A 26,076-nucleotide genomic window follows, 5' to 3' on the forward strand; every position below is an offset into this window, starting at 1 on the left:
AAGTAAGTATAACTTTTCGCAAGTGAGTATTCCAAACACTGGTTTGCTCAAGGTGAAACATCAGAGAATACTAATATTTGCTGCTATGATGGACGACTTTTGGGTACTCAAGTTTCCAGGAGCACTGTACTTTACAATTCGTAAACAAATATGTCTAATTTGGATAATTTGCTCTGTCTCTTTTTACAAGTGAGCAAAGCCAGCATGAACAAATGCAGCTTGATCCGTTACTTCGTTCATCAGATTTGTGCCTCTAAACTTTGCCTGCTAAATTGAAACTGGATTTCTTAATGTTTCACCTTAAAACAAAACCTTCAATTTCCAGCTTTCTCTTATGTGGTATGCACGAAGGTCGTCGATAGAGAGCACCGGTGGCGGCGTGAATCGATGTAACCGAAATGTGACCATGAATTCAACATTGTTGAAGCAAATTCGTTGTCAGACACTCTGGAATTTATGCGATGAGAGTTTTCATAGCCATATTTATGACACGAATTATTATTTATAAATTCCCCTTTTTTTATTCCTATTCGGATCCTTCACTGCGACTAGTTATGAGACTTACTGTGACACATCCTCAACTGTGAGGTAACCCCGAAGGAATTGCCGTAGGAATCTCCGAGAGATTTCCAGGCGGAATCCCCGAAAGATTTTCAAGAGGAATCCCCGATGGAATTCTAGGAAGAATCTCCAAAGCAAGTCCAAGAGCAAACCGCGAAGGAATTTCAAAAGAAATTCCATGAGGAATCCCCAAAAAAAACCCAGAAGGAATTCCCGAAGAAGGTCCAGAAGGAATTCCCAAAGGAACTTCAGGTCAAATCTTTGAAGTAGTTCCAGGAAGAATCTCTTGGAGATAAGAGATGAACCAGTCTAGGGCTGAAAATCTCTTTAATAAAGTAATACTAATAATAACTCTGAGAGATTTCCAGGAGGAATCCCTGGAGGAACTCTAAGACGAATTCCCGAAAGAAGTCCAGGAATGACAGTCCAGGAGATATTCCCGAAGAAAGCTCAGATGGAATCCCCGAAGGAGTTTTAGGAGGAATTTCTGCAGGAATTCCAGAAAGGATACCTTAAGGAATTCTAAGAGGAATATCCTAAGGAATTCCAGGAGGAATACCCGAACGAATTCCTGGAGAAATCCCTGAGGAATTTGAGTAGGAATCCCCGAAGGAATTCTAGGAAGAATCTCAGCACTGATTTCCAGGCGAAATCCCAGAAGGATTTTCAAGAGGAACTGTCGAAGGAACTCTAGAAGTAATCCTCAAGAGTTTTTCAGGGGGAATCTTTCCAGGAAGGGAGAAGGATTTCCAGGAAGAATCTCCGAAGAATTTCCAGGAGGAATCCCCGGAGAATTTTCAGGAGGATCCTTAAAAGAAATCCTGCAGGAATTCTTGTTGCAACTCCATGAGAAATACTTCAAGAAAATTCTGGATATTTTGAGGATATGCCTGATTATAATCGTAAAGAAATTGTTGAAAGAATTCCTATAAGCTTGAATGAACTCCTGTAGGATTTCCTGAGAAAACTTCTAGAGAAATCTCTGATGTAATACCTGGAGGCATCCATGAATCCTCCTGGAAAAAATCTCTGAAAGAACTCTACGAGCAATCTCTAGAAGAACTCCTGGAAGAATCTTTATAAGAAGTTCGAAGGCTTCTGGAGGAATCTTAGAATGAACTTCTGGACTATTCCCTGAATGAAATTCTGTTGTATCTTCAGAAGGCATCCTTGAGTTCTCGTGGAGGTATTCGTAGAGCCTCCTGTTAGAATCTCTGAAGGAAAACCTGGAGAGATTTCTGAAGAAACACCTGGATAGATCTCTGATGCAACTTCTGGAAGAATTCCTGAAAAAACATCTGCCCAAATCTCTGAAACTCTTGGAAAAAATTCCGAAGAAACTGGTAAACTGATCCCTGTAGTCCCTTGTAGGAACTTCAGAAGCAATCGCTGGAGAAACTTTTTGAATTTTTTTTTAAAGAACCTCCTGTAGGGATGAACTTCAGGAATAGAGGATGGAGGATTTCCCGAAAGCATCTCTGAAGGAACTTTTGGAAGAATACCTGTGGGAGCTCCTGTTGAAATAGCTGAAGTAACTTTTGAAGTAATCCCTGATGAAACATCAGGAGGCATCTCTGAGTGCTCCTGGAACTACTGGGGATATCGTTGAAAGAACTGCTGGAAATTCCTGAAAAGTATAACTAGTATACTGCAGGAAACCTCGAAGAAACTCGTGGATTAATGCCTGGAGAAACTTCTGTAGGATTACTTCAAGGAACTCCTAGAGAAATCCCTAAAAGAACTCCTGAAAGAATCTCTGAATAAAATGTTCATGAGGCATCCCGATGGATTTTCAAGAGGCACCTCCGAAAGGTATCAACCATCGCGCAACAATAATGACTTCATATATATCTATTTTATTGATATTTATCGGTGAACGATAAATCGGTGACTTCAACCATCGCGCAACAATAATGACAATGTCGCAGCCAGCATTTGTTGCGTCAATCCACCCAATGCGACATAAGTTTGTCCCAACTTGAACAGAATAGGATAAAGATCGTACACCGCCAGTTAAGAAATGTGCATTGCGATTTTTGGGTCGGAAAACACTAAAACACTGTTGAAGATATACTATTAAACAGTTTCGATTTTGGGTTAGTAATAATTGATCATTTACGAGTTTAAAAGTACGCAACAAATTCAGCTTCCGTTTTGTCTGCAATTAAAATTTTCAAGATAATGGCATTATTTGTTACTATTTGAGATAAAGAGTAATCGCTGCGCCTTCTTTGTTGCTTGTCTGACAATTCTCTTCTCTGGGAGAGATCCTTGAAGAAATTCCAGGAGGGATCCCAGGATCCTGTAGGAATCCTTGATGGAACTCTTGAAGCAATCCGTAAAGGAAAGAACATGAGAAATCCTGAGAGAACTTCAGAAGAAATCACTGAAGGACGAGAATCCCTGAAGAATCTTCTGGAAGAATCACTTATGGATCTCCCCGAAATATTCGTGAATGAATCTCTGAAGGAACATTTGTTGGAATTCTTGGCCGTTCTTCTGATAAAAAAAAATCCATGATAAAACTCCTAGACATCCCTAAATCCACCCGGATGGATCTCTGGAGGAACTCATGAACCGATGTCTAACGGAACTTCAGGAGAAATCCTTGATTGAACTTTTAAAGGAATCTTCGAAGAAATTTTAAGTGCATTTTTTTTAAGTAAGCTTCGAGGAAACTCCTGAAGAAACTCCTGTATGAATCCCTGGAGTAATACCAGATGGATCTACTGGACGTATCATTGATTGCTTCTGGAAGAATCTCTGAAGAAGCTTCTAAGTGACGTGTTCCACTACTAACACTATATTTACAGAATAATGAATGAAATCAAATAAAAAAGTTCCAAGAGTTTCGTATTTGAGTTGATACCTTGGAATTCCATTTGATTTTTTTCAGAAGATCTTAATAAGAGTATTGTTCATAGTTTGCCTAAAACAATAGGAAGAAAAAAAATGGATAGACCAAAGTTTTAATAACCAGACTTCAAACTGTAGGTATTGTTCTCAATGTATATATCATAAAGGCAGAAGCTTGGTGATTGATTTTTTGTTGGTTTTCTCTTGATGGTATTATTTGCGAAAATACGATCCATTTTTGAATAACCCCTTGATGATACGGTATAGATCGTGTTTGACAAGCGTCGAGAACTGCAAAAGTAACTGAATATGAAAAAAAGTCCATTTTATAAACAGGACAATTTGTTTGAGCGATATCTTTTTTATTTTCTGGTAGAATCATTATCCGTTTTTTCTTGCATAACTTGCATCAGTTATTTTTTAATATAGAAAAAATAGGGCAACTTACGTATTTTCGGTCGATTTGTTCTTTTCGTCATGGTTTTTTTTTTAAATCTATTGAACTCAAAAATGGCCTCAAATCTTTCTTCTTCGGCCGGGTTTGATAATACTACCAAGTTTCAGACAATTTGGTTGACAAAAACCCCCCATGACGAAGAGAACAAATCTGCCGATTATTAACCTTATTCACCTTTATTAACCTTATTTTCAAAACCCTACATAATAGCCTCACATTTCATTGAATAAGTGTAGAATTAGCGTTATGTTAAAATGCACTTAAAAAAAAAACAAAAAAAAACATTTAATTAAATATCTTTCTATTGAAGGGCTTTCTTTGCCTGCCATTGCATGTATTCTATAATTCCTCTACGTGTTACTTCTGAGATTCATCAGTGAGCTTCTTCTGTGAGTCTTCCAGCAGTTAACTGCTCCAGAAGATTCATTTGAGATTCCTTAAGGTCCCAGCTGGGATTCCTCCATGAGCTCTTTCTGGAACTCCTTCAGCGATTCCTTCTAAGATATGCTCAGGATTTTTTTTTTCATATTCCTACGGGAATTCATTCCGAGGAATGAATTCCCGTAGGAATATGAAAATTCCTGGAAGAAGAGTTCATTCTGAGATTTCTCTAAAAATTCCTTCCAAGATTCCTTCACGAATCCCTTTCGAAGTTTCTTCAGCGATATCTCTATTTCCTTTTGGAATGTCCTCAGAAGTTTTTCTGGGATTTATAGAACGATTTCCTTTAGAAATATAATCTCAGAAAGAGCTAATGGAAGAAACCTAGAAAGAACTCTTGAAGAAATTCCTCAAGAAAATGTTGAAAGAGTTCCTGAAGAAGATACTTCATACAGTATTCCTGGAGCAATTATTGGACTTAACAGTAAGAGTAGTATTGTAAAAAATGCAGGAATTCCGACATAAACTCCAGCATCCATTAGGAACATCTCAGAGAATTCCAAAATCATTACCCAAAGCATTCCCAGGAATTCTAGAAGGAACTTTTGGAGGAATCCCGGAAAGAGTTGCCGAAGACGTCCCGGAAGGAGCTCCTGGAGGAATCCCGGATGAAGTCTCTAATAAAAACTCCTGAAGAAATCACAGACGGAAATTCTCTGGAGGAACTTCTAGAGAAATTTCGGATAAAAAACCCAGGTGGAATTGATAGAGCGATCCCAGAAGAAACTTCTGGTTCTAGGTTTCAAAAGAAGATCCTGGAGAACTCCTAATAGGAACTATGGGAGGAACTCACGAAGGAACTCCTGAAGAAATACTGTAAAAAGTTCCTGGACGAGTCCCGGAATGAAATTCTTGAAATCCTGAAGGAACCACAGAAAAACTCAGCAAGGAATTCCTGGAGCTATCCCAAAAAGAACTCCTGAAGTATCTCCCGGATAAAATTCAGAAGGAACTTTTTGATAATTCTTGGCATGCATTCCAGAAGAAATCCCAAAGAGAACTCCTGGAGAAGTTTTGGATTTTAGAAATTTCTGAACGAATCTCGGAAAGAATACATAAGTGAATCCCGTAAAAAGCTTTTGGAGCAATCCTGTAAGGAACTTCTGGAGAACTTCTTTTAGGAGCTTCGGTTGAATTTCGTGGTAAGAAACATAAGGAATTTCTGCTGAAGGGAATCCTGGAGGGATCCGGTTCCTGCAGGAATTCAAGGTAAAACTTCTGAAGCGGTTCCATCAGAAGCTTCTGGTGAACCTCAGAAAAAAAAAATCTGGTGTTTTTTCTCTCTTTTATTTCGCAACGGCTTTTGTATTTCGATTTCCATATGACAATCTGCTGTATCGGTAAACGTTATGGCTCAGAATTGGCACCTAATTTATCGCGTTGTAGGGCCTAGGACCATTTGAGCTATGGGGGACCTATTTTGGGCACTTGCTGTTATAACTCAGTCAATTTCAAACCAATTGATTTCAATTTTTGATCATGGTTAGATACTGTGTTATCTGATCGTGTCCCAAAAATAAGGTCAGTCGATTTAAATGTGGCTGAGTTATAGTAACAAGTGCCCAAAAAATGTACAAGTACAAAAACAAGCGGATTTTCTAATAATAACACTAGTTTACAGCATTTTTGAACTCGATAAGCTGATGATCATTTTTGGTGTAGAATCATGCTCTGAGTTCGAAAACGCGAAGGAAAAAAATTACAGTAGAGCGGAAATTTTTTCGACTTTCCATGCAAGGTTGATGATTTGAAACCGATTTTTGTTCTATTTTTAAGCAAAGTCGCTCACTTCAAACATCTCATTCTCCGTAATCAATGCTCCGATTGAGCTGAAATTTTTACTGTAACTCGCCTACATATGATATGTCAAATAAACGTCGAGAAAGAATTTTTAAGTTGGTTTTTTTTTATTGAAAAAAATACATTTCTTCAAAAAATTTTGGGAATTTTGCTAAAATTTAAGAAGATCGTCCCTAAAACTCGCCAATATCTTGAATTTCATCAATCTGACGCAAAACCTGTATTCAGATGATCGAATGGTATTGTATTCAGCTTTCAATTTATGGAAAAAGATTTAAAATTGGTTGAACAAAACGCAATATATTTGAATTTTAGTAAATTACATATTTTGAAAAGTTGCAAAACTCGATATTGAGCTAAAACTCAAAAACTGTACTACTTTAAATTTTTTGAAGGTCGGTTTCGGAATCAGCACTAAATTGTGCTTAAAAAATTTTGATCGTTGATAGAAGTTCACGACTTTCGTTTTATTTTGTAAACTTGTGTAATCTGATTTTGTTGAAGTTAATTTTTTTAAATTTTATTTTTTTGCTGGAGTTGTGTAACAATATGCTTGTGAAATTTCAGTACACCGAGTTTATACGAAATTTGAAAAAAAAAAGAAGTTTAAATTAACTTCATTTTACCCTCACGCTTTGTTTATTTAAATTTTATTAAAACCATAACTTATTTTTTCATCAACTAAATATGTTCTTTTAGGAGGAGATTGTTGAAATATGTTTACAGTTTTACATCAGATCATATTGTTTTTGCATGATTTTCAATATTTTTTTCATTATTAAGTGGTTTAGTTAATTTTTAAGTTCAAGATAGATTTACTTTATTGAAGAAGAACCCAATTGTTAAAACATGCAAAAATACGGTAAATACTGTAAAACACCACGTTCATTATACCCACAATTCCCCTAGCGGAGTGTGATTCTATGCCCTTGGTTGATTTTATTTATCAATTACTGTGAAATTCATTATAGATTCTACATGTATCTTTAGACTAAGAACTGTTTGCCACAGAGATGCTTAGCGCACATTTTCATGAAGGTTACCTACATTTTAATACTTACTTTATATACATTGTGCATTTCTATCAGTCACTAACGTTGTAAGTCCATATCTTTCTTAAGCATTTTCATCCGACTTGAAGCTGTTCACAACTAAGGATAGCTGTCGCAGTGCACTTGGCAAGGCTTTGTGGTGCACCAAGTTAAAGTGAAACGAAACATTATGGCTGTTTTCCAGTACATGTAAAAGAATAACTTCAATAATGAAACCTCAATACTCCGCCTCACTTTGGGTATAACTTTTCTCACAGACGTTGGTTGGATCACTGTGCGGTCTTCGACAAAGTTGTTTGGCATATAAACAACTACAAGAATACCAAAGGGTTTAAATTTTGATTGCTAGCCTAGCGGCAAAAATTGAAAACTTTAGATTTCTGCATACATTTGGTCAAGTTTTCGCATACAAACTTCGAGCTCGGTGAGCGCCCTCTTAGACTTCAAAACAACTGATTCAGGAGGTAAGACTTGACATTTTTGAAAATTTTTGTTTTTCATATAAGTGTGGTCCACCCTATTGTACCTCTGTACAATAGCAGAGCCCACGCATGAATCCGAAACATCACTCAACACCAAGCCCAACACTTTGATACTGGGATAACTTCTACAAGGTGCACATCATTTCAACACGCCTGAGGTACACAGCGTGAGCGTGGTGTCGCTGAGGATGGTCGAAGACTTGACTGCTCCAGGGTTAAGCTTCTCAATTTGAGTTAAAGTTCACTTTTCAGATTGGTAGGTATGTTGTTTTACATGCAGAGGCATGTTAGTCAGATGAACATCATAAATGTGATGATTGACAATGCGTACGAAACTACTTGCTTCTGTATACGACGCATGCTTTCCTTTCAACGTAAACTATACAGTAGCCTAAACGGTAAAAGTTCTTTTTTTTTCAAATATGGCAAAGTTCTTAGCTATTTTTACTCTTTCAGATAAGGACTGTTCATTTTATAAAGAGGACACCTTATTTGTGTGATATCTTTTTTATTTTTCAATAAAATCATTATCGGTTTTTTGCATAAATTTCCATAGCTATTCTACAGTGTAGGAAAAATATAACATTATACAAATTGTCCTAAGTTATGAAACTGAAGCGGTTTTCGTTAAAACTCAATAAAACCCCATTTCTCAAAATTCTACACAACTTTCCACATACATAACTTTAAAATTTTCAGGAACTTTTCAATGTTTTGGGATCTAATACTATTCTTCTAAAGGTAGAGTGTAATAGTTGGTCAGTAATAATGCACCAAGCATTATACAGCTTGATATAGTGAGTTGCCTTGTTATCAATGAAATTGATAAAAAATACTTATTTAAGTCCAGTGATGCAATAACACTACGGAATCAGTTCAAAATTTGTCCAGTATAGAAGAGAATCGCATTCTAAATGATACCGAAGAAAAATATGCTTTAAAGTACATTCTTCATTATAAATTTAATACTTAATGATGGCCATAATGAAAAATTGCATACTTTTTGCTCCATAAATGCAAGTTTTTGATTCTAGAGCAGCTTATTATTATTTATTTTCAGCACGGTCTGACCCTATGTGATTATATACCTTATTTGAAAATAACTACATGTTAATTTTTGTTTTCGACATCATTGTTAAGTTGTATTTGCAATAGAGTACATCGTTATTTAGAAGAGCCTTCAAAGAACGAAGCGGTTTTATCTCCGGTAATTGCCATAAAGCACAGTAACCAAGCCAACAATGCTATCAAGAAGCGGTTTTCTGCATTTGAAATTGCATTATTAGTACTTTCGACTAGATCCATTGAAAACATTCAAAATTTAATACTTTTATACATTTTTGTTTAACAAATAAATTTTATTCTGAAAATCGAGTCCAACTTGTAACTTCAATATCTCAACAACCATTATTCCGATTAGGATTATATTTTGCCAGAATATGTATCACTCTAACTGCTGCAGCATGGCAAACACTTTTATGCAATAAAAAACGATACACCGAAGTTCTACAGAAATTTTGTGTTTATCTTTAGTTTTTGGGAATTGAAAAATTGATCTCTCGAAACACTTTGAAACATTTCTTTGAAGTTCAATAATTTTAACCCAATTTATTTATGGTTATTATCTGCTAATATAATGTACTGAACAACTAACCAAGACTGCTCAAATTTGAACTACGCGTTTTCTTTTTATAGCCTTGCAAAGTTGTCCTCTTTATAAAATGAACAGTCCTTATTGTTCGACTATAGCATGTAATTGCTTAATTTTGCCACTATTTCACAAAAAATCATTAAATTTACTTCACCCGCTGGAATGCCATAAAAGTAAAAAGTAGTTCCAACAAAAACTAATCGCTGTTTAACGCTTGGTTTCCACTCATTATTGTTGGAACCAATAAACCATGGCGCATCTACATAGGGCTGTTGGGTAATAGTCGCTATCTGCAGCCTCAGTCAGTGCTGCAATGAAAAAGTTTTCCAATGAACATAAAATTAGTGAACGAGAAAGAGCCGGTGGCGACGAAAATCGTTTTACGGTTTCTTCTCTTTTCTATTGTCCTGCGTCCTCCCGAAAGTAATTGAATTGTGCGCAGGGATTTTTCTGTGCTGATAGCTGCTCTAATCTGTGGCGGTGAATCCTGGGTAACAAAAGGCAGAACGTAACTACGCAAAGCCTGGGGGATATTTTTAATTGGGTAGAGGTGGGATGTTTTTGGGGAAAACAAAATTATTGGGAGAGATGCTAGACAATGTTGGATTCAAGGGAACACCAAAGATAGAACAGTTAATGAGGATTTAAATATGATATGCATTACTACAGTTTGTTTATAATCATTGTTTATCACCTGTTTCATGGAAGATTGAAACCAGTTTATCGACAGTGATTCCTGCTATTTCAAAATCTATATTTATTTGTCTCTTTTTCAGTTCGCCGACTCTCACCCATACATTGAGGAGCTATGGGGAACGCTGTGTCAATTCTGGCCCAACAATCTCAAGGTTATCCTGCGGTACCTCCTCATCATCTCCGGCATGGCCCCTAATGAACTGCTGGCTTACGTAAGTTTCTTTCATCTTTGCTCCGTGAGAAATTAATTTCCGTCACCTCTGGAGGCGATTTATGAACAATGTTCCACCTGCGCTCAGGCACAGACATCACCATCTGGACGCTAAGCTATCAAAGAACATCACTCTTAAACCGTACCGCCAGGATGGTGACGATTTTTCTTCTAATTGACTGTGTATAATAAATCGCTCAATCTTTCTCCGTTCCGGTCAACAAACGCCAGGCCAAACGGGTCGCATTGTACTTGGCCCGATCCTGCACAAACCGGCTGCTGGACGAACTGATGAGCGAGCTGCAAACCGTGGAAACGCTAAATTGTCTAATTGAGCGCACGGAGACACCGCCGTTCTACCGGCTAACGAGCATGCGGAAAGCGTCCAGCCATTCGGATGGTAAGTTGACTTGTAGATTTGTGATATGCGCGACGACGTTTGTTCTACATTTTTCTTTTGTTCTTGGGGTTCATGATAGGAAAATTGTAATACGATGCAATTTTGCAAGTGGTTTTGACCTTGGTTAGAGTCGCCTTGTAAGTGCTTCATTTCATAAATAAGCTCTTTCATATAAGAAATGTTCAGCTATAATTTTCTTTATTTATTGAACAGCGACCACAGTGATTTACTATGCCCAAGCGTTAGGGTGCCAATAAAATGTATGAAAAAATTTGACCATCGAATTTAAAAAACGGGTGTTGCTCAAAAGTTTCGTCTCCTCAAAACAAGTCCGCATGCAAAATTTCAGCTCAATCGGACTTCGCTAAGTGTTTCACCGAAGCGGTCAAAGTTTGGCTGTTTTGAAACACGTAAAATACGAAAAATACATGAAAATTTTGAAGTCGAAAATTTTTTTTGCTGCCAAATGCCTTAAAAATGCATGAAATGTCAACATCTGGTGTAATCTAAAATAAATTTTTTTTTGAAAACAAATAACTTTTTGGATTTATTGGAAAACTTTTGAGTTGGGGGAGTGAAATGAATTTGAAATGTAGGATTTGAATTTAGTTGCTGAAATACTCATGGCAATAGTACTGGATCATGTCTTATTTCATCTTTGGCAACTGCTAGCATACTTTTTATTCTTAATCACTTAACCTAATTTACAGCTCTATTGTCCACTGGGGCACTACGTGAGCAATTTCAATTGACAGCTGCACTTACATTTTTGTACAGTGCCTAGATTCTATTCTACTTTATCGAACTGGTTACCTTTCTGCTACTTTCACTTTTTCTACTTTATACCTAGTAGAATGATGAGCACAAGGATGGTGATGGATGGCCGTTGTTCCTTTCCAGTCCGATTGGGGGGTCCATTATGAGTAGCAGTTCGCCGATGTCCAGGTATCCGGGTCCGTTTGAGCCATGGGGCTCAGAAGAGGGTCAGTGTCAGTTGCTCTCGCGAGAGACCTAGCTCGCTGCGTTCCACGCTTCTTGCACCGGTCGGATGACTCTCGAGAACTATTTTAGCCGGGTTGCTATCCAACATCCTGATGACGTGACCCGCCCACCGTAGCCTCCCGATTTTCGCGGTATGGACGATGGTTGGTTCTCTCAGCAGCTGATGCAGCTCGTGGTTCATTCGCCTTCTCCAAGTCCCGTCTTCCATCTGCACTCCGCCGTAGATGGTACGCAACACCTTCCGTTCGAAAACTCCAAGGGCGCGTTGGTCCTCTGCACGTAGGGTCCATGTTTCGTGCTCATAGAGGACGACCTGTCTTATCAGCGTTTTGTAGATGGTTAACTTCGTGTTACGGCGAACTTTTTTCGATCGTAGAGTTCTGCGAAGTCCAAAGTAAGCACGATTTCCTGCCACAATGCGCCTTTGAATTTCTCTGCTGTTGTCGATATAAACTCGGGGTGGCGGGCGCGGTGATTCCTCCCTGGAGCCCATTGCCATCATGTACTTTATCTTCGACACATTAATCACTAATCCGATTCGCCTGGCTTCACTCTTTAGTCGGATGTACGTTTCCGCCATCATCTCAAATTTACGAGCAATAATATCAATATCATCAGCGAAACCAAGCAGCTGAATGGACTTCGTGACAATCGTACCACTCGTGTTAATACCCGCTCTCATTAATACACCCTCTAACGCAATGTTGAACAGCAAGCACGAAAGACCATTACCTTGCCGTAACCCTCTGCGAGATTCGAAGGGACTTGAGGCAGGGATGGCAAAAATACTTTTTTCTTTTTTCCGTTCATCGATACTGGCAGTAAAATAAAAACAAAATAACGGCAGCACCAATACCATCACACGCCGCGCCGACGGCAGTCAAGCAGACGCTCGATGGTTTTCGCTTCCCCACGATAATATTTATGAGCAGTCATGCTGAGGCGGGTGATTGCGAAAAATGTCAAATATTTTCAACTGCTAATAACTCGCTTGTTTTAATAAATAATTTAAATCGATTTGCACAAATAGCTAGAGCACACTCCTAGCTTTGTGATGCATGTAATGAAGTTTGTCTAGAAGCGGTTTGAAACGCAGAAAAATGCGAAAACGGGAGAGACAGAAATTTTTGTCGTCGTTGTGCTCGAGTACTGTCGCTCTCGCGCTTGGAAACCGTTTCGAGGAAGAAGGCTGCAGGAAAAAAAATGTTATGACATTTATTTTTCGAACAGTTTGAGTTTGGCTGGGCCTGTGATGTTCGTGTGGAAAAATGTCAAATGTACAGCCGGTAACTGTTTTTTCCGGTACATTTCTCATCCCTGCTTGAGAGTGTCCCTGATACTCGAACTACGCGCATCACTCGATCTATCGTCGCCTTGTTTAATCGTATCAGTTTATCCGGGAATCCGTATTCGTGCATATTCTGCCATAGCTATTCTCGATCAATTGTATCATAGGCCGATTTGTAATCGATGAACAAGTGATGTGTGGGCACGTTGTATTCGCGGAATTTCTGCAACACCTGACGGATGGCGAACATCTGGTCCGTTGTAGCGCGTTCACCCATAAATCCAGCCTGATATTGCCCCACGAACTCTCTTGCAATCGGTGATAGATGGCGGCATAAAATTTGAGAGAGTATCTTGTGGGCAGCGCTCAGTAGCGCGGTAGTTCCCGCAATCCAACTTGTCGTCCTTTTTGTAGATGGGACACATGATACCTTCCATCCATTCCTCCGGTAATACTTCCTCCTCCCAAATCGTGGTAATGACCCAGTGTAGTGCTCTTACCAGTGCTTCTCCACCGTATTTTAGAAGCTCGCTCGGTAGTTGATCTGCTCCAGCGGCTTTGTTGTTTTCAACCGGCAAACATCTTCCTCAATCTCTTGGAGGTCAGGGGCCGGAAGTCTTTCGTCCTGTGCACATACTCTTAGATCTGTTACCATGCCACCTTCGCTACTTGCAACGTCGCCATTGAGGTGCTCATCGTAATGCTGACGCCACCTCTCGACCACCTCACGCTCGCTCGTGAGAATATTCCCGCGATTATCTCGGCACATGTCGGCTTGTGGCACGAAGCCTCTGCGCGAGCGGTTCAGCTTCTCGTAGAACTTTCGTGTGTCCTTAGCGCGGTACAGCTCTTCCATCGCTTCGCGATCTCGTTCTTCCTGCTGGCACTTCTTCATCCGGAAGACTGAGTTCTGCCTGTTCGGCGCCTGTCTGTAACGTGCCTCATTCGCTCTCGTGCGGTGTGGCAGCATTCTCGCCCATGCTGCATTCTTCTCATTTTTCAACTGTTCACATTCGCCGTCGTACCAGTCGTTTCTGTGATTCGGAGTCGCGAAGCCTAGTGCTGTAGCCGAGGTACTACCTATGGCGGATCGGATGTCCCTCCAGCCATCTTCAAGTGTAGCTGCGCCAAGCTGCTCTTCCGTTGGTAGGGCCACTGCTAACTGCTGCGCGTAGTCTTGAGCCACTTCTACGTTATGCAGCTGCTCGATGTTGAGTCGCGGCGTTCGACTTCGACGCGTGGTGATAACTGTCGAAAGTTTTGAGCGCATGCATACAGCTACTAAGTAGTGATCCGAATCTATATTCGCACTGCGGTATGTGCGGACATTGGTTATATCCGAGAAGAATTTACCGTCGATTAGAACGTGGTCGATTTGATTTTCTGTTTGATGGTCGGGTGATCTCCAGGTGGCTTTGTGGATATCTTTGCGGGGGAAGAAGGTGCTTCGGACTACCATACCTCGGGAGGCTGCAAAGTTTACGCATCGTTGGCCGTTATTATTCGATACGGCGTGCAGGCTGTTTCGCCTGATTAACGGTCTGTACATTTCCTCCCTTCCTACCTGCGCGTTCATGTCGCCGACAACGATTTTCACGTCACGCGGCGAGCAACCATCGTATGTTTGCTCTAGCTGCACGTAGAACGCTTCTGTCTCGTCATCAGGCCTCCCTTCGTGTGGGTGTGGGCAGTGGACGTTGATGATGCTGTAGTTGAAGAAACGGTCCTTAACTCTTAACATGCACATCCTTGCGTTGATCGGCTGCCACCCGATCACACGTTGTCGCATGTCGCCCAACACTATAAATCCTGTTCCCAGTTCATTGGTGGTGCCTTAGCTTTGGTAGAAGGTAGCCGCTCGATGCCCGCTTTTCCACACTTTCTGTCCAGTCCATTAAAGTTCCTGCAACGCCACGATGTCGAAGTTGCGGGGATGTAGTTCGTCGTAGATTATCCTGTCACATCCTGCGAAACCTAGTGACTTGCAATTCCATGTTCCAAGTTTCCAATCGTAGTCCTTATTTCGTCGCGTGGGTCTATGTCGATTGTATCGAGTCGTATTTTCTCCTATGTTATTCGCAATGGGGATTTTTACGGGTGGCTTATTGGGCCTACGCCAACACTCCTGTCTCGCCGGAGGGCCATCGTGCCAGTTCTGTTTAACGTCCCACCAACACTAGGACGACCACGCTGATGGGGCTACCACCTTGGGTCTAGCTGGGCGTGGTGCAGCGTTTCTTACTAAGCCGCTGGATGCCAGAACAGACGCTGTTTGAGCCGCACCTCCTTGGTGAACAGACGCTCGGGTCGTACCTCCTCAATCTAGCTGAAGTCAGAAGGACAATAGTGCCCAGGCTGCACTACAAGCTAAGCACACAACTCTTAGCTGGCGGTCATTGTCATCGTTTGACCCGTGAAAGCATGAGGTAGGAACTTTTGAGGACCAGAGCTATGTTAGACGCTCTCCCAAAACCCCAAGCCCAAAACGCTTTACCATTTCATTACATCGGTGACATTTAACAGTTAGTCCTAATTCACGCTTGACAAGAATTCGGTTAGCGTAACAAAATTAAGCCGGCTATAGTTCAAGGCTCGTGATTCCTCTCGAGTTTCAATACTATGAAGCGGAAATGGAACGGTGAATGATATTTCCAACGGGGGTAGTTCAGATCAACGAGTAGTAACGGTGACACAGCTCTAGAAACGTTTATAACGGTTTCAGCAGGCGAAAAATATACCAGATTCAAAATTCTACCAAGGTGGTTGGGATGATTAGGCGCTGTCCATAAACTACGTAGACTTTTTTCGGCCATCTCAGACCCCCCCTCCCCCCCATAGACTTTTATTCATACAAAATTTTCGAAATTTGTATGGAGCGTAGACTTTGGCCAGACCCCCCCGTCCCCCCCTAAGAGTCTACGTAGTTTATGGACAGCCCCTTATTGGCTTGTGTCATATTGAGGAAGTCAAAACCGTCAACCAGGGCAGCAGCTGCAGGAGGTAGTGGAGTGACATTGTTGTATGTTATTCCTTCGGTACCTCTCGTCCAGGACAATCGTGGTTGATTATAATCCCCACAAACCAGAATATTATCTGTTGAGGAACTAATATCACAAAGCTCTTGCACCGATGAAATATGTGCATCAATAGTTGAGACGCACTGACTACGATCTGGCGGAATGTAAACGGCCATCAACTTCAGTGTTTGTCCCTTAAGGCTTTTTACGGCATCATCAGCATCGTCAGCCATGTTGGACATGAGCCTCAAAATTTCAAAGTGATAATTCTCTGCCACCAAAGCGAATATTGGTACGAAAAAGTATCATCCAATATGGTCACTCGCAGTGATTGCGATGATACTTTTTCTGCTGCGTTGCTGCAGAATTGACACTTTTTTATCACTTCAAAAATGCAAGGCAAACAATCATTGAAAAGCAAAAAGTCAATGATTCGTTTGAAAACTTAGGGATGCAGTAAGACACCTTAATGACAGGTGTTGTTTCTGTAACGGGATCAATAGCAGTTGAGCTGCAAGGACCACTACAGGATACTTTGGACAATTTGTCTACTTGGGCTCTCAAGCTGGGTATCGAGTTCTCTCCGGAGAAAACTGAAATGGTTGCCTTTTCTAAAAAACACAAACCGGCAAAGTTTCCGCTCCATCTGATGGGTAAGACAATCACTCATAGCATGTCTTCTCAATATCTCGGCGTCTGGTTCGACTCCAAATGCACCTGGGGGAAGCACATTGTGTATCTGATACAGAAATGCCAAAAGCGAATCAACTTTATGCGAACTATTACCGGAACATGGTGGGGAGCACATCCGGAAGATCTGATCAGGTTGTACCAAACAACCATTTTGTTGGTTTTAGAATACGGTAGTTTTTGTTTTCACTCCGCGGCGAAAACATACTTGCTGAAGCTTCAACGGGTTCAGTACCGTTGCCTTCGGATCGCGTTAGGTTGCATGAACTCGACTCACACAATGAGTTTTGAGGTATTTACTGGAGTACAGCCGCTGACAGACCGCTTTGCGGAGTTGTCGTTCCGGTTGCTCATCCGAGGTTGCGATCCATTGGCCATAGAAAATCCATTGGCCATAGAAAATTTCGAAAAGCTGCTCGAGCAGAACCCTCAAACTCGTTTTATGAGTGTGTACTACTGGTACATGACGCTGGAGGTAAGCCCAATCGTGACAACTTCTCAGACTTCGACAGCTCCCCAGTGGATTTTGATCTCTCTATGAAGGATGAGATCACCGGTATTCCGGAATCTTTTCGTTCCGTAGGTATTCCACAGATTTTTGCAAGTAAGTTCGGGCATGTTAGCGGGGACAGACAGTTCTTCACAGATGGTTCAAAAACCGATGTTTCACTGGGTTCGATGTCTACAACGAATTTTATAGCGCCACCTTTACAAGCCCTGTTCTGTGTACGTAGCTGAGCTAGCGGCTATATACTACACCTTAGAGTACATTCACACTCTTCCACCTGAGCACTACTTCATTTTTACCGACAGTCTAAGTTCTCTGGAGGCTGTTCGGTCAATGAAACCGATGAAGCACTCAGCGTACTTCCTGAATGGAATACGCCAGGTCTTGAGTGCTTTGACCAAACGCTCATACACCATCACCATATCATGGGTCCCTTCATATTGCTCGATTCCGGGCAATGAGAAAGCGGACTCACTGGCTAAGGTGGGCGCTATCGAAGGCGATATTTACGAGCGTCAAATCACCTTCGACGATTTGTTTTGCATTGGTCCGTCAGGTGACCTTGATCAGCTGGCAACATAAATGGAGAGATGGGTAGATGGTTGCACTCCATCATTCCACAGGTGTTGAAGAAGCCATGGTTCAAAGGGTTGGATTTAGGCCGCGATTCCATTCGTTTAATGTGTCGGCTGATGTCCAACCACTATTTGTTGAATGCACATACCTTCCGTATTGGGCTCTCAGAAAGCAACCTCTGTGTCTGTGGCGTAGCTTACCAGGATATCGAACATGTCGTGTGGGGATGCAATGAGTATCGTGAGGTCAGATCTGAGCTGTATGAAATTCTCCGGGTCCGAGGAAAACAACAGAAATCCGTTTGAGAAGTCTTGGCAGGACTTGATTTGGAATACCGGAACCTGATTTTCCAGTTTTTGAAACGTGTTGATGTCAGAGTTAGATGTAGTACGTTCCTTGTTTTCGTTGTCCACCTTTTGGTTTTGTTGTTCGCCCCTGTCTATCGTCGCCCCCTTTCCGTTTGTCCTCTTCTTGTCGTTGTAAATATACCGATAAATCCTTTCTTTTTGGTTCCGTTACAGATATGGACAATTTGTCCCATCAATGTTTTTAGTATAAGTTAGCAAATAATTTAATTTTAAACCTATAAACCCCTCCTTCCCATTTTTTTTAAATCTTTAACCTTGAAACAGCCGCGAGTACTTCGACTTCCCAAACTGACATAGTATTAAGGCAGTAATAAGTTGTACAATGTAAAATCAATGTAAACACAAAAGATTTCGACTCAGTTATTTCCATGTGGCGCCCGAGCCTTCCAAATAAACGAATAAGTAGAAAAAAAAAACAATTGTATCATCACTTTTAGCCATTTTGGCAACCCGCTGACCCCAGCACAATCCGGAACATCCCCGGATAATAAACTATCACCAATTTATGATCGATTGACGGCAACTTCAAAAAAATCGGATGAAAATTGATGAAATGCCAGCATTTTCAAAATGAGTTGTCGGGAGTCGGGTACAAGAAGGTTAAAAAAATCCATTATAAAGATGTACATAAAATCGAGGGTCCACTTAATCGATTTATAGGCACTTGTAAACACTTATTTATACAAGTTAAAATAAAACACGCAACACAGAATTAAAACTGGTAACAGGCTTTGCTATTACAATATTCTTCATTAAGCTAGACCACAGTTATTGCTTTTGAAGAAGCTTGTTCTCTGCGGTCTGTGAGGATCTCCCTAGTGGAACTCTGATATGTACAACCTTTGGGAAAAATGTAGACGTCCGTTTGGTTGAATGGAGCGCTTCCAAGTCGGCTCATAAGACTTTCAAGAATGCTTTCCGTCTGTTGAACGATCGGCCTGGAAAAACTTTTGTGTAGATATTTCCAGTTTGAACAAAGCCATTCAAAATATCTGACTTTTAATCACGGGGGAGGTTTGCTTAAGAAGTTCTACGATACAGAGATTATAAGATATTGGAGATAGTTCTATTCTGTAATCCTTCCATCTTCTTTCATCTACTCCACAAGATAGACAAGTGATGCGTCTTACAGTTGACTTCCATATCATCTAGGCATCAACAGATTGGCCTTTGTGGAAGTGCATTTAATAATTAACTCGTTTTGCGACTTCATACGACCCAAGCAACACACATGTTATAATAGAGTTACGACAGCGCAAGTTTTGGTTGTATAGAAGTTTATTTTACGTAATTCTAACATTGTGTTGAAATAACGTAAAATAAACTTCTATACAACTAAAACTTGCGCTGTCGTAACTTTTATATAACATGTGTGTTGCTTGGGGAGAGCACTTTCTGATATGAACGGTCAGCTTCTCTACCTTGAATCAAACGAAGACCTTCACTGACATATTTATCTTCTTATGTTTGCTTCTCTGTCCATTATTTAGTCTTCAATCTGAGACCGATACGAGACCGTTGTTGCTGTGGGACCGCACAAATCTCGATATCCTGTTGCGCTTGACCATTCGTCTTCATTCAGTTTGATTATTTCGTTTCGCCAGTTTCTATCGTTGACCAACTTAGCAGTGGCAATCGTTCGATTTACTGATTCAGTTCATCAATCGTTTCTTTTCTTTCCCGGTGTTTCGCAGGACCAGCCTCGGGCAACAACGATCCCAAGGTGCAGGATGTCGGCGTCGAGAAGGGAACCATCCACACCAAACGACACAGCGGCGAGGATCCAATCAAATCGGGGTAAGTTTTGTTGCGGTGCTGTTGGGAGTGCGGTTGGATTGGTTACTTGCCAGCTGTACTTTGTTTCGGGTGGCACACAACACAATATCACTCCAAAAAAGCTCTCTGCTATGATGATAGAGGCTTTGTGGCGAATCCACAATTGGATCCCGGTTTCAGTGATAACATCGAGCTTAATTGAAAACCGAAACAAAACGTTCGCCAGGCTCGCTCTCTCTCTCTGCTCTATCTATTCTGCAACACTTCCGGGCATGACAGCTTATCTTCATTGTTCTGCTTTGATCCTTTTTCGCCATGCTGGTTTGTGCTGTGGGCTTTCCACTTTCCTGCCACACAAAGGGTATGAATTGAATTACCACCGCCCACAACGACAAGGCTTTAAAGTTGCCGAAGTTGGTACACCATTATGGCGGAGTTTTAGTCGGAAAATAAATATTTACAGTTTTTTTTTTGTTTCATCCGGTTTTAGCTTCGCTTCAAGCTAGGAAAAAAGCGAATCGCTGCAAATTAATTTTTGCCTAAGGGAGCGTACATTAATTAAATTACATAAGAGTTTTCCCGCGTTTTTGTTTCCTCATTTTGCTGATCAAGAATGTTCGCCAGCGGCGTAGTTCGGAAATTCTTTCGGATGGAGTAGTAGATGGAGTAGAGGCTTTGGTAGTGATGGTGTTGAGCCTATCACTTCCTTTTAAAAGATTACACTGTTTGACAATTTTTCAAAAAAGTTCACCGTATGAAATAAAACCTAAAATAATCAAAATGAGAGAAACGCATTCGAAGTTTCAAAATAGACTTAAAGGTGCCATTAGACGGGCAAATATATTTGCCATTGTAGTCCGACATTTATCCAAGGTTGCCATGATTCACGTACTGTTGGTCATTTGTTGGGCTTGTATGGCCAAATATTTGTCATGTGTAATGATACCCTTAGGCTTCTATCGCGTTTGATCTATTTTAACGCAATAAACTAACAAAGTATAGGGTAACTTTGAGATTTTTTTTTATTCTTCAACCACTTAACCTAATTTACAGCTCTTTTGTCCACTAAGGCACTGTGTGAGCGATTCCAATTGGCAGTTGCTACATACCCTTTGTACAGCGCCTAAATGTATTCTATTCTAGTTCTACTATATCAAACTGGTTGCCCTTTGCGCTGCTGTCACTTTTCCACCCCGTTCATGGTAGAATGGAGAACGAGGATGTTGATGTGTGGCTTTTGGATGTTCCTTTTTTCAGTCCGATTGCGGGTCCATTATGAGTTGCCGTTCGCTGATGTCCAAGTATCCGGGTCCTTTTGAGCCGTGGGCTCAGAAGAGGGTCAATGGCAGCTGCTCTCATGAGAAAAGAGCAACTGACGAAAGTGCCGGGGCTGGGATCGAACCCATGACCATCTTCTTATGAAGCAAATGTGTGACCAATTGTGCCACGGGCTCCTGCCAATTTAAAATGTTTGAATATAAAATGTTTGAAGGACAAATTCTTTCGATTTTTTGTCCTTTGAAAGGTCCACCTTTTGTCCTATTGATTTCCCGCTGATCCGTCGTATATTTTTGTCATCGATTTATTTTTGAGGACTAAAAAACAGTAATAAAAAAAATACAATCGGCAATTATTTTGAGAATACCTTCGATAAGCTTTTTCAAAATTGCTTCGTTAGTTTCATTGCAACTAGTTGAGCAATTCTATCGGAAGTTTCTTTGGAACTTTCTCCGTCAATTCCTTTTACATTATTTCGGCTATCTAATTGGAAATTTCTACGGTCTTTGTAATTTCCTGGGGCAATTGTTTTAAAAATATCTTTTGTATTTAAAATTTCTGCTGAATTTTATAGCATTTCCTCTAGAAATTCATTGTGTATTCGGAAATTTTCTTCGGTAATCTCTTAGTAAATTCCTTAAACCACCCTTGGAAATTTCTCAGACAAGTTTTATTTTATTTTAGAAAATGTTTTCCAATCGCAATTGCTAAATAAATTTTCTAAGGCATTACAGAAGATATAGCCAATTTGCAAAAAAAAAGCCGACGAAATTAAAAAAAAGAAAATATTGCATCAATTTCAAAGAAATTGCAGAAAGAATTGAAATAAAATGTTTAAGAAGTTCTTAAAAGAATTAAAAAAAAGACACTTAAGAAATTTCCACATAAAGAATTCCTATAAGTGATACGTTAAAAAATGCGAAAGCACTTTCAGAGGAACTGATCAAATCAATTCCAAAAAAGTTTGCATAGAAATTTCCTAAGGAATTTTAAAATATTTTGCAAAATGAGACTAATTTAGACATAATTTCGTAGAAAAGTGTGGGGCCGTTCATTAGCTACGTAGACTTATAGGAGGGGGAGGTGCCTAGCCAAAGACTTGCCCCGTACAAATTTTGAAAGCTTTGTATGAACAAATGTCTACGAGGGGGAAGGGAGGTCTGAGAAGGTCAAAACTTGGTCATCGAGGTTTATGAATAACGTTTATTGAATCGATTCCCGAGAGAATTGCAAAAAAGACTACAAAAAAGCTGCACAATAAATTTCCAGAGAAATTACTGCAGAAATTTAGAAATACATTTTCGAAAGCAGTCTGAAAGAGTATACCGAATGAACTGCGGAAATACTTTCTAAATAATTGCTTGAGATCTCTAAATGAATTGCCGTAGCAAATATGGAAAAAAATCGAAGAAATTTTTCGAAGGATTTTAAAATGGAATTGGAAACCAAAGATGTTTAAAAAAAATGCCTAATAAACTTTCAAAGGAATTTCCGATGAATTTCGTTAAGTATCGAATTAATTGCAAGAGGAATAACCGAAGAAGTAAAAAACAACACCGAAATTACTTTACCCCGAGTTCCATTATCGCGAATGCCATTTCCTCGAATGACACATTACCCCGAATGAGTTATTCACAAGCCTATCCGGAGATCCGCTCTTGGTAGTTAACGGTGCACCATATGATTGATCACATTTTCAGCAAAAAATAATCCTTCGTCAAGCATATGTATGTTCTTACTACTTAACCTTTTGAAGCCGGAATTTTTCCAAGCGTTATTATGGAGTTTTTCTACGTTTTCCTGTAGTTTTAGTTGTCAATAGCATGAAAACGGTACAATATTCTGCAGAATATTTTTTTGGATATCCTAGGTCATCAAAACTATTATTGAGCTTCGATCCTTGAATCTACGGGTATGACGGTAACTTCTTTCATTATACAAAGCTACGATTTGTAACCTATCACGTCTGGTTAGCCTTCTGAAAGTTCAATAGACAGTATCAGATCAGTCGGGTTATCCTAGGTCATCCAAACTATTCTTGAGTTTAGATCTTTAAGTCTACGGGTGTAATGGTAACTTCTTTCATTAAAAGATACGATTTGGAATCTATCATGTCCAGTAAGTCCGCTAAAAGTAACAGTGGTTGTTTTTATCAACTTAGCTTCATAACAGTAAGGAAGCCCATAATATCTCAAAAATATATAACAACCCTTATTGTTCCTCTAACTACTCTTGTTAGTATAGTGGATAATGTAACACTACATAATGTACGTATCACAAGTGTAGACCTGAAGCTATGGTCTCCGGAGTAGTATTGTTGATCAGGAATATCTCAAAACTGTTTTGAAATGACTCATTGGCATATTACAGATTACAGGGGGATTATAGCATACAGTTTAAAGTTCATTGTGAGAGTAACTACTGTTACTATCAATAGCTAAACATCAGGATAGTTTGGATGTCCCTCAATGCCCCAAAGGTTCATAATAGTATATAGTAGACTTCAGGTTGATCCAGTTACCACGATTGATTATGAAACGTTACTCAGTTTGTCAGATATAGCTGATGTTACGAGTGTATACCTGAAGTTCTGAACTTAAAGATAGTTTGGCTGTCCTGGAACATTCTCATAGTGTCTCTAAATGACATTTGTGATTTCAAGAGCTTCACGGATCTCAGCAGATTATGCTATGCTATTAATTATGATGAAACCAAATTTTTTTTTGTGGATTTGAAGGACTTTATTATAGATCAGTTTAGATGAACCTGGATGTCACAAAGGTTCATAATAAAAAAGTAGACTTCAGATTAGTCCAGTAACCACGGATAAATATGCAACGTTACTCAGTATAGCAGGGAGGACTGCTTAGCTGACCTGGAGTATCCCCCTAGTGTCTTTAAATGGCATTTGAGATTGCAAGAGCCCCACGGATCCCAGCAGATTATGCAATACTATTATTTATGGTGAAAACACATGAAGTTATTCTTTCTTGTAGATTTGAAGGACTTTATTACAGAACAGTTTGGACGACCCTGAATGTCCCAAAGGTTTATAGTAAACAATTAGATTTCGGATTGCTCCAGTAACCGCGGTTGATTATGCAGCGTTACTCAACATAACAGATATGAGTATTGTTACGAGTTTAAACCTGAAGTCCTGATCTCCAAGGTAGTTTGGCTGACCTGGAATATGCTTGTGATGTCTCAAAATGACATTGTAGATGTCAAGAGCTTCGCGGATCCCAGTAGATTATGCAACACTATTATTTATGACGAAAATACATAAAGTTTGTCTTGTAGATTTGAAGGACTTCATTATAGGACAGTTTGGAACACCTAGAACATCCCAGAATATAAAACATCTCTTGATATTCTTGACGCAGGCTAAATGAACACATATAAACGTAACCCACATTCCCAGTTGTGCATTTGGACGAGTCGGACGTGTGCTCCGTATCTCACCACGCGATAGACCTCGTATAAGTGGAGTTTTTTCCCCCGCAAGTGCGGAAGGTTTTTTATATCGTACGTTTTCCTGCTTGTGCGAAGTGTAGTGTCGCAAGGTGGTATCCAGCGCAACCCGGGAAGCGAGGTGCTTGCATCATCGTACATCAAAGAAGAAGCATCGCATCCAAGAAAGTCATCTTTATCGCCATCATCAGCCCCTCCGTCATCGAAGAGGACGGCGGCGACGGGTGCGAAGGCAGACGCGACGGACAGCTTTACCATCGACCTGCCTGTGATAAATATCTACCTGCTTCGGTCAGATAAGTATCACTCTTTCGATACACTCTTTTGTCCGCCCAATTTGTGTTGATCGCTTTTGTCTATTGTATCCCCAGTCCACATTCGACCACGTGATTTTTTTTGACATCCATAACAGTGGTTCCCAAACTACTGTATACGGGTAAGGGTGTACAAACTGTAAATAACGGACCATTTTTTTTTTGTTTTTTTTTTTATTAGCTATTTTTTCTTTTTTTTCAATACTGTTTTTGCATCCTACAGGGTGCGCTAAAATGAACATAAGAATTGAATTCGTATATTATTAGTACAAGTTTTTTTTTTCTATATATTATTAACATTGTTTGGTTTACAAACCAAACAGTTGTCGTCCTAAGGAAGAAAGTGCTCTGTAAATACTTTAAGGTTTTTCTCTTCCTCTTTTGCACTTTTGAGTAATTTTCCATAAATTTGTTTCCACATGGACGATTCGATTGGAGGCGAAACGCCTCCTAATGATATCATTGCTCGTACGCGGTTTTATCAGCCATCTTCGCCTGGACCTTGGGTTGTCTATTTCCGGCGCAAATGCAAACCATTGAATATGCTCTCGATTTCTCGAGAGCTGACGCGTAAGTATCCTGGGACCGTTATTCACCAAGTGAAAGCATCCAAGCTGCGTGTTACCGCACCTAGCTACAAAGCAGCAAATGAAATTGCTCAACACGAAGCGTTTACTGTTGAATACGCCGTCTATGTGCCAGCACGAGAAGTGGAGGTGGAGGGGAAGATCCTCGACGAAATGCTGACATGTGAGGACATCAAGACCGGCTTTGGTCGATTCAAAAATAGGTCAATTCCTGATGTGGCTATCCTAGACTGTAAACGCTTATCTAAGGTTTCCATAGAAGGAAATAAAAAGGTGTACTCGCCTTCAGCGTTTTTTCGAGTGACTTTTCCAGGTTCCGTCCTCCCGGAATTTGTTGTAATTGATGGTGGTTTTTACCCAGTGCATCTTTTTAGGCCGAAGGTTTATAGCTTTTGCGACAACAAGCCCCGTTGTGGCAAATGCAACCAAGCTCATTTGGAGGACTCTTGCACACAGGAAGCGGAAAAATGTAGCTACTGTGGCGGAGATCCACACGACTTGCAAGTTTGCCCGGCTTACAAAAGACGCATTCGAAATGAGAGTCGCTCTATCATAAAGCGCTCCAAAAAGACATATGCGGAGATGGTGAAATCT

The 26,076-nt window shown here is 40.1% G+C and overlaps 1 protein-coding gene across 5 annotated transcripts in view; it reads left to right on the forward strand.

Moving 5' to 3' along the window:
- Window positions 1–26,076, forward strand: part of LOC109403764 (protein furry) — a 460,946-nt gene that overhangs the window by 289,687 nt on the left and 145,183 nt on the right. For all 5 annotated transcript variants that reach the window (XM_062852871.1, XM_062852872.1, XM_062852874.1 and 2 more), the window contains 3 exons: window positions 10,077–10,208; window positions 10,439–10,607; window positions 19,751–19,853. In XM_062852871.1, the coding sequence (XP_062708855.1) occupies window positions 10,077–10,208; window positions 10,439–10,607; window positions 19,751–19,853 (404 nt within the window). The remainder of the gene's footprint in view (window positions 1–10,076; window positions 10,209–10,438; window positions 10,608–19,750; window positions 19,854–26,076) is intronic.

This window comes from Aedes albopictus, chromosome 2 (genome assembly GCF_035046485.1).
Source record: "Aedes albopictus strain Foshan chromosome 2, AalbF5, whole genome shotgun sequence".
NCBI lineage: Eukaryota > Metazoa > Arthropoda > Insecta > Diptera > Culicidae > Aedes > Aedes albopictus.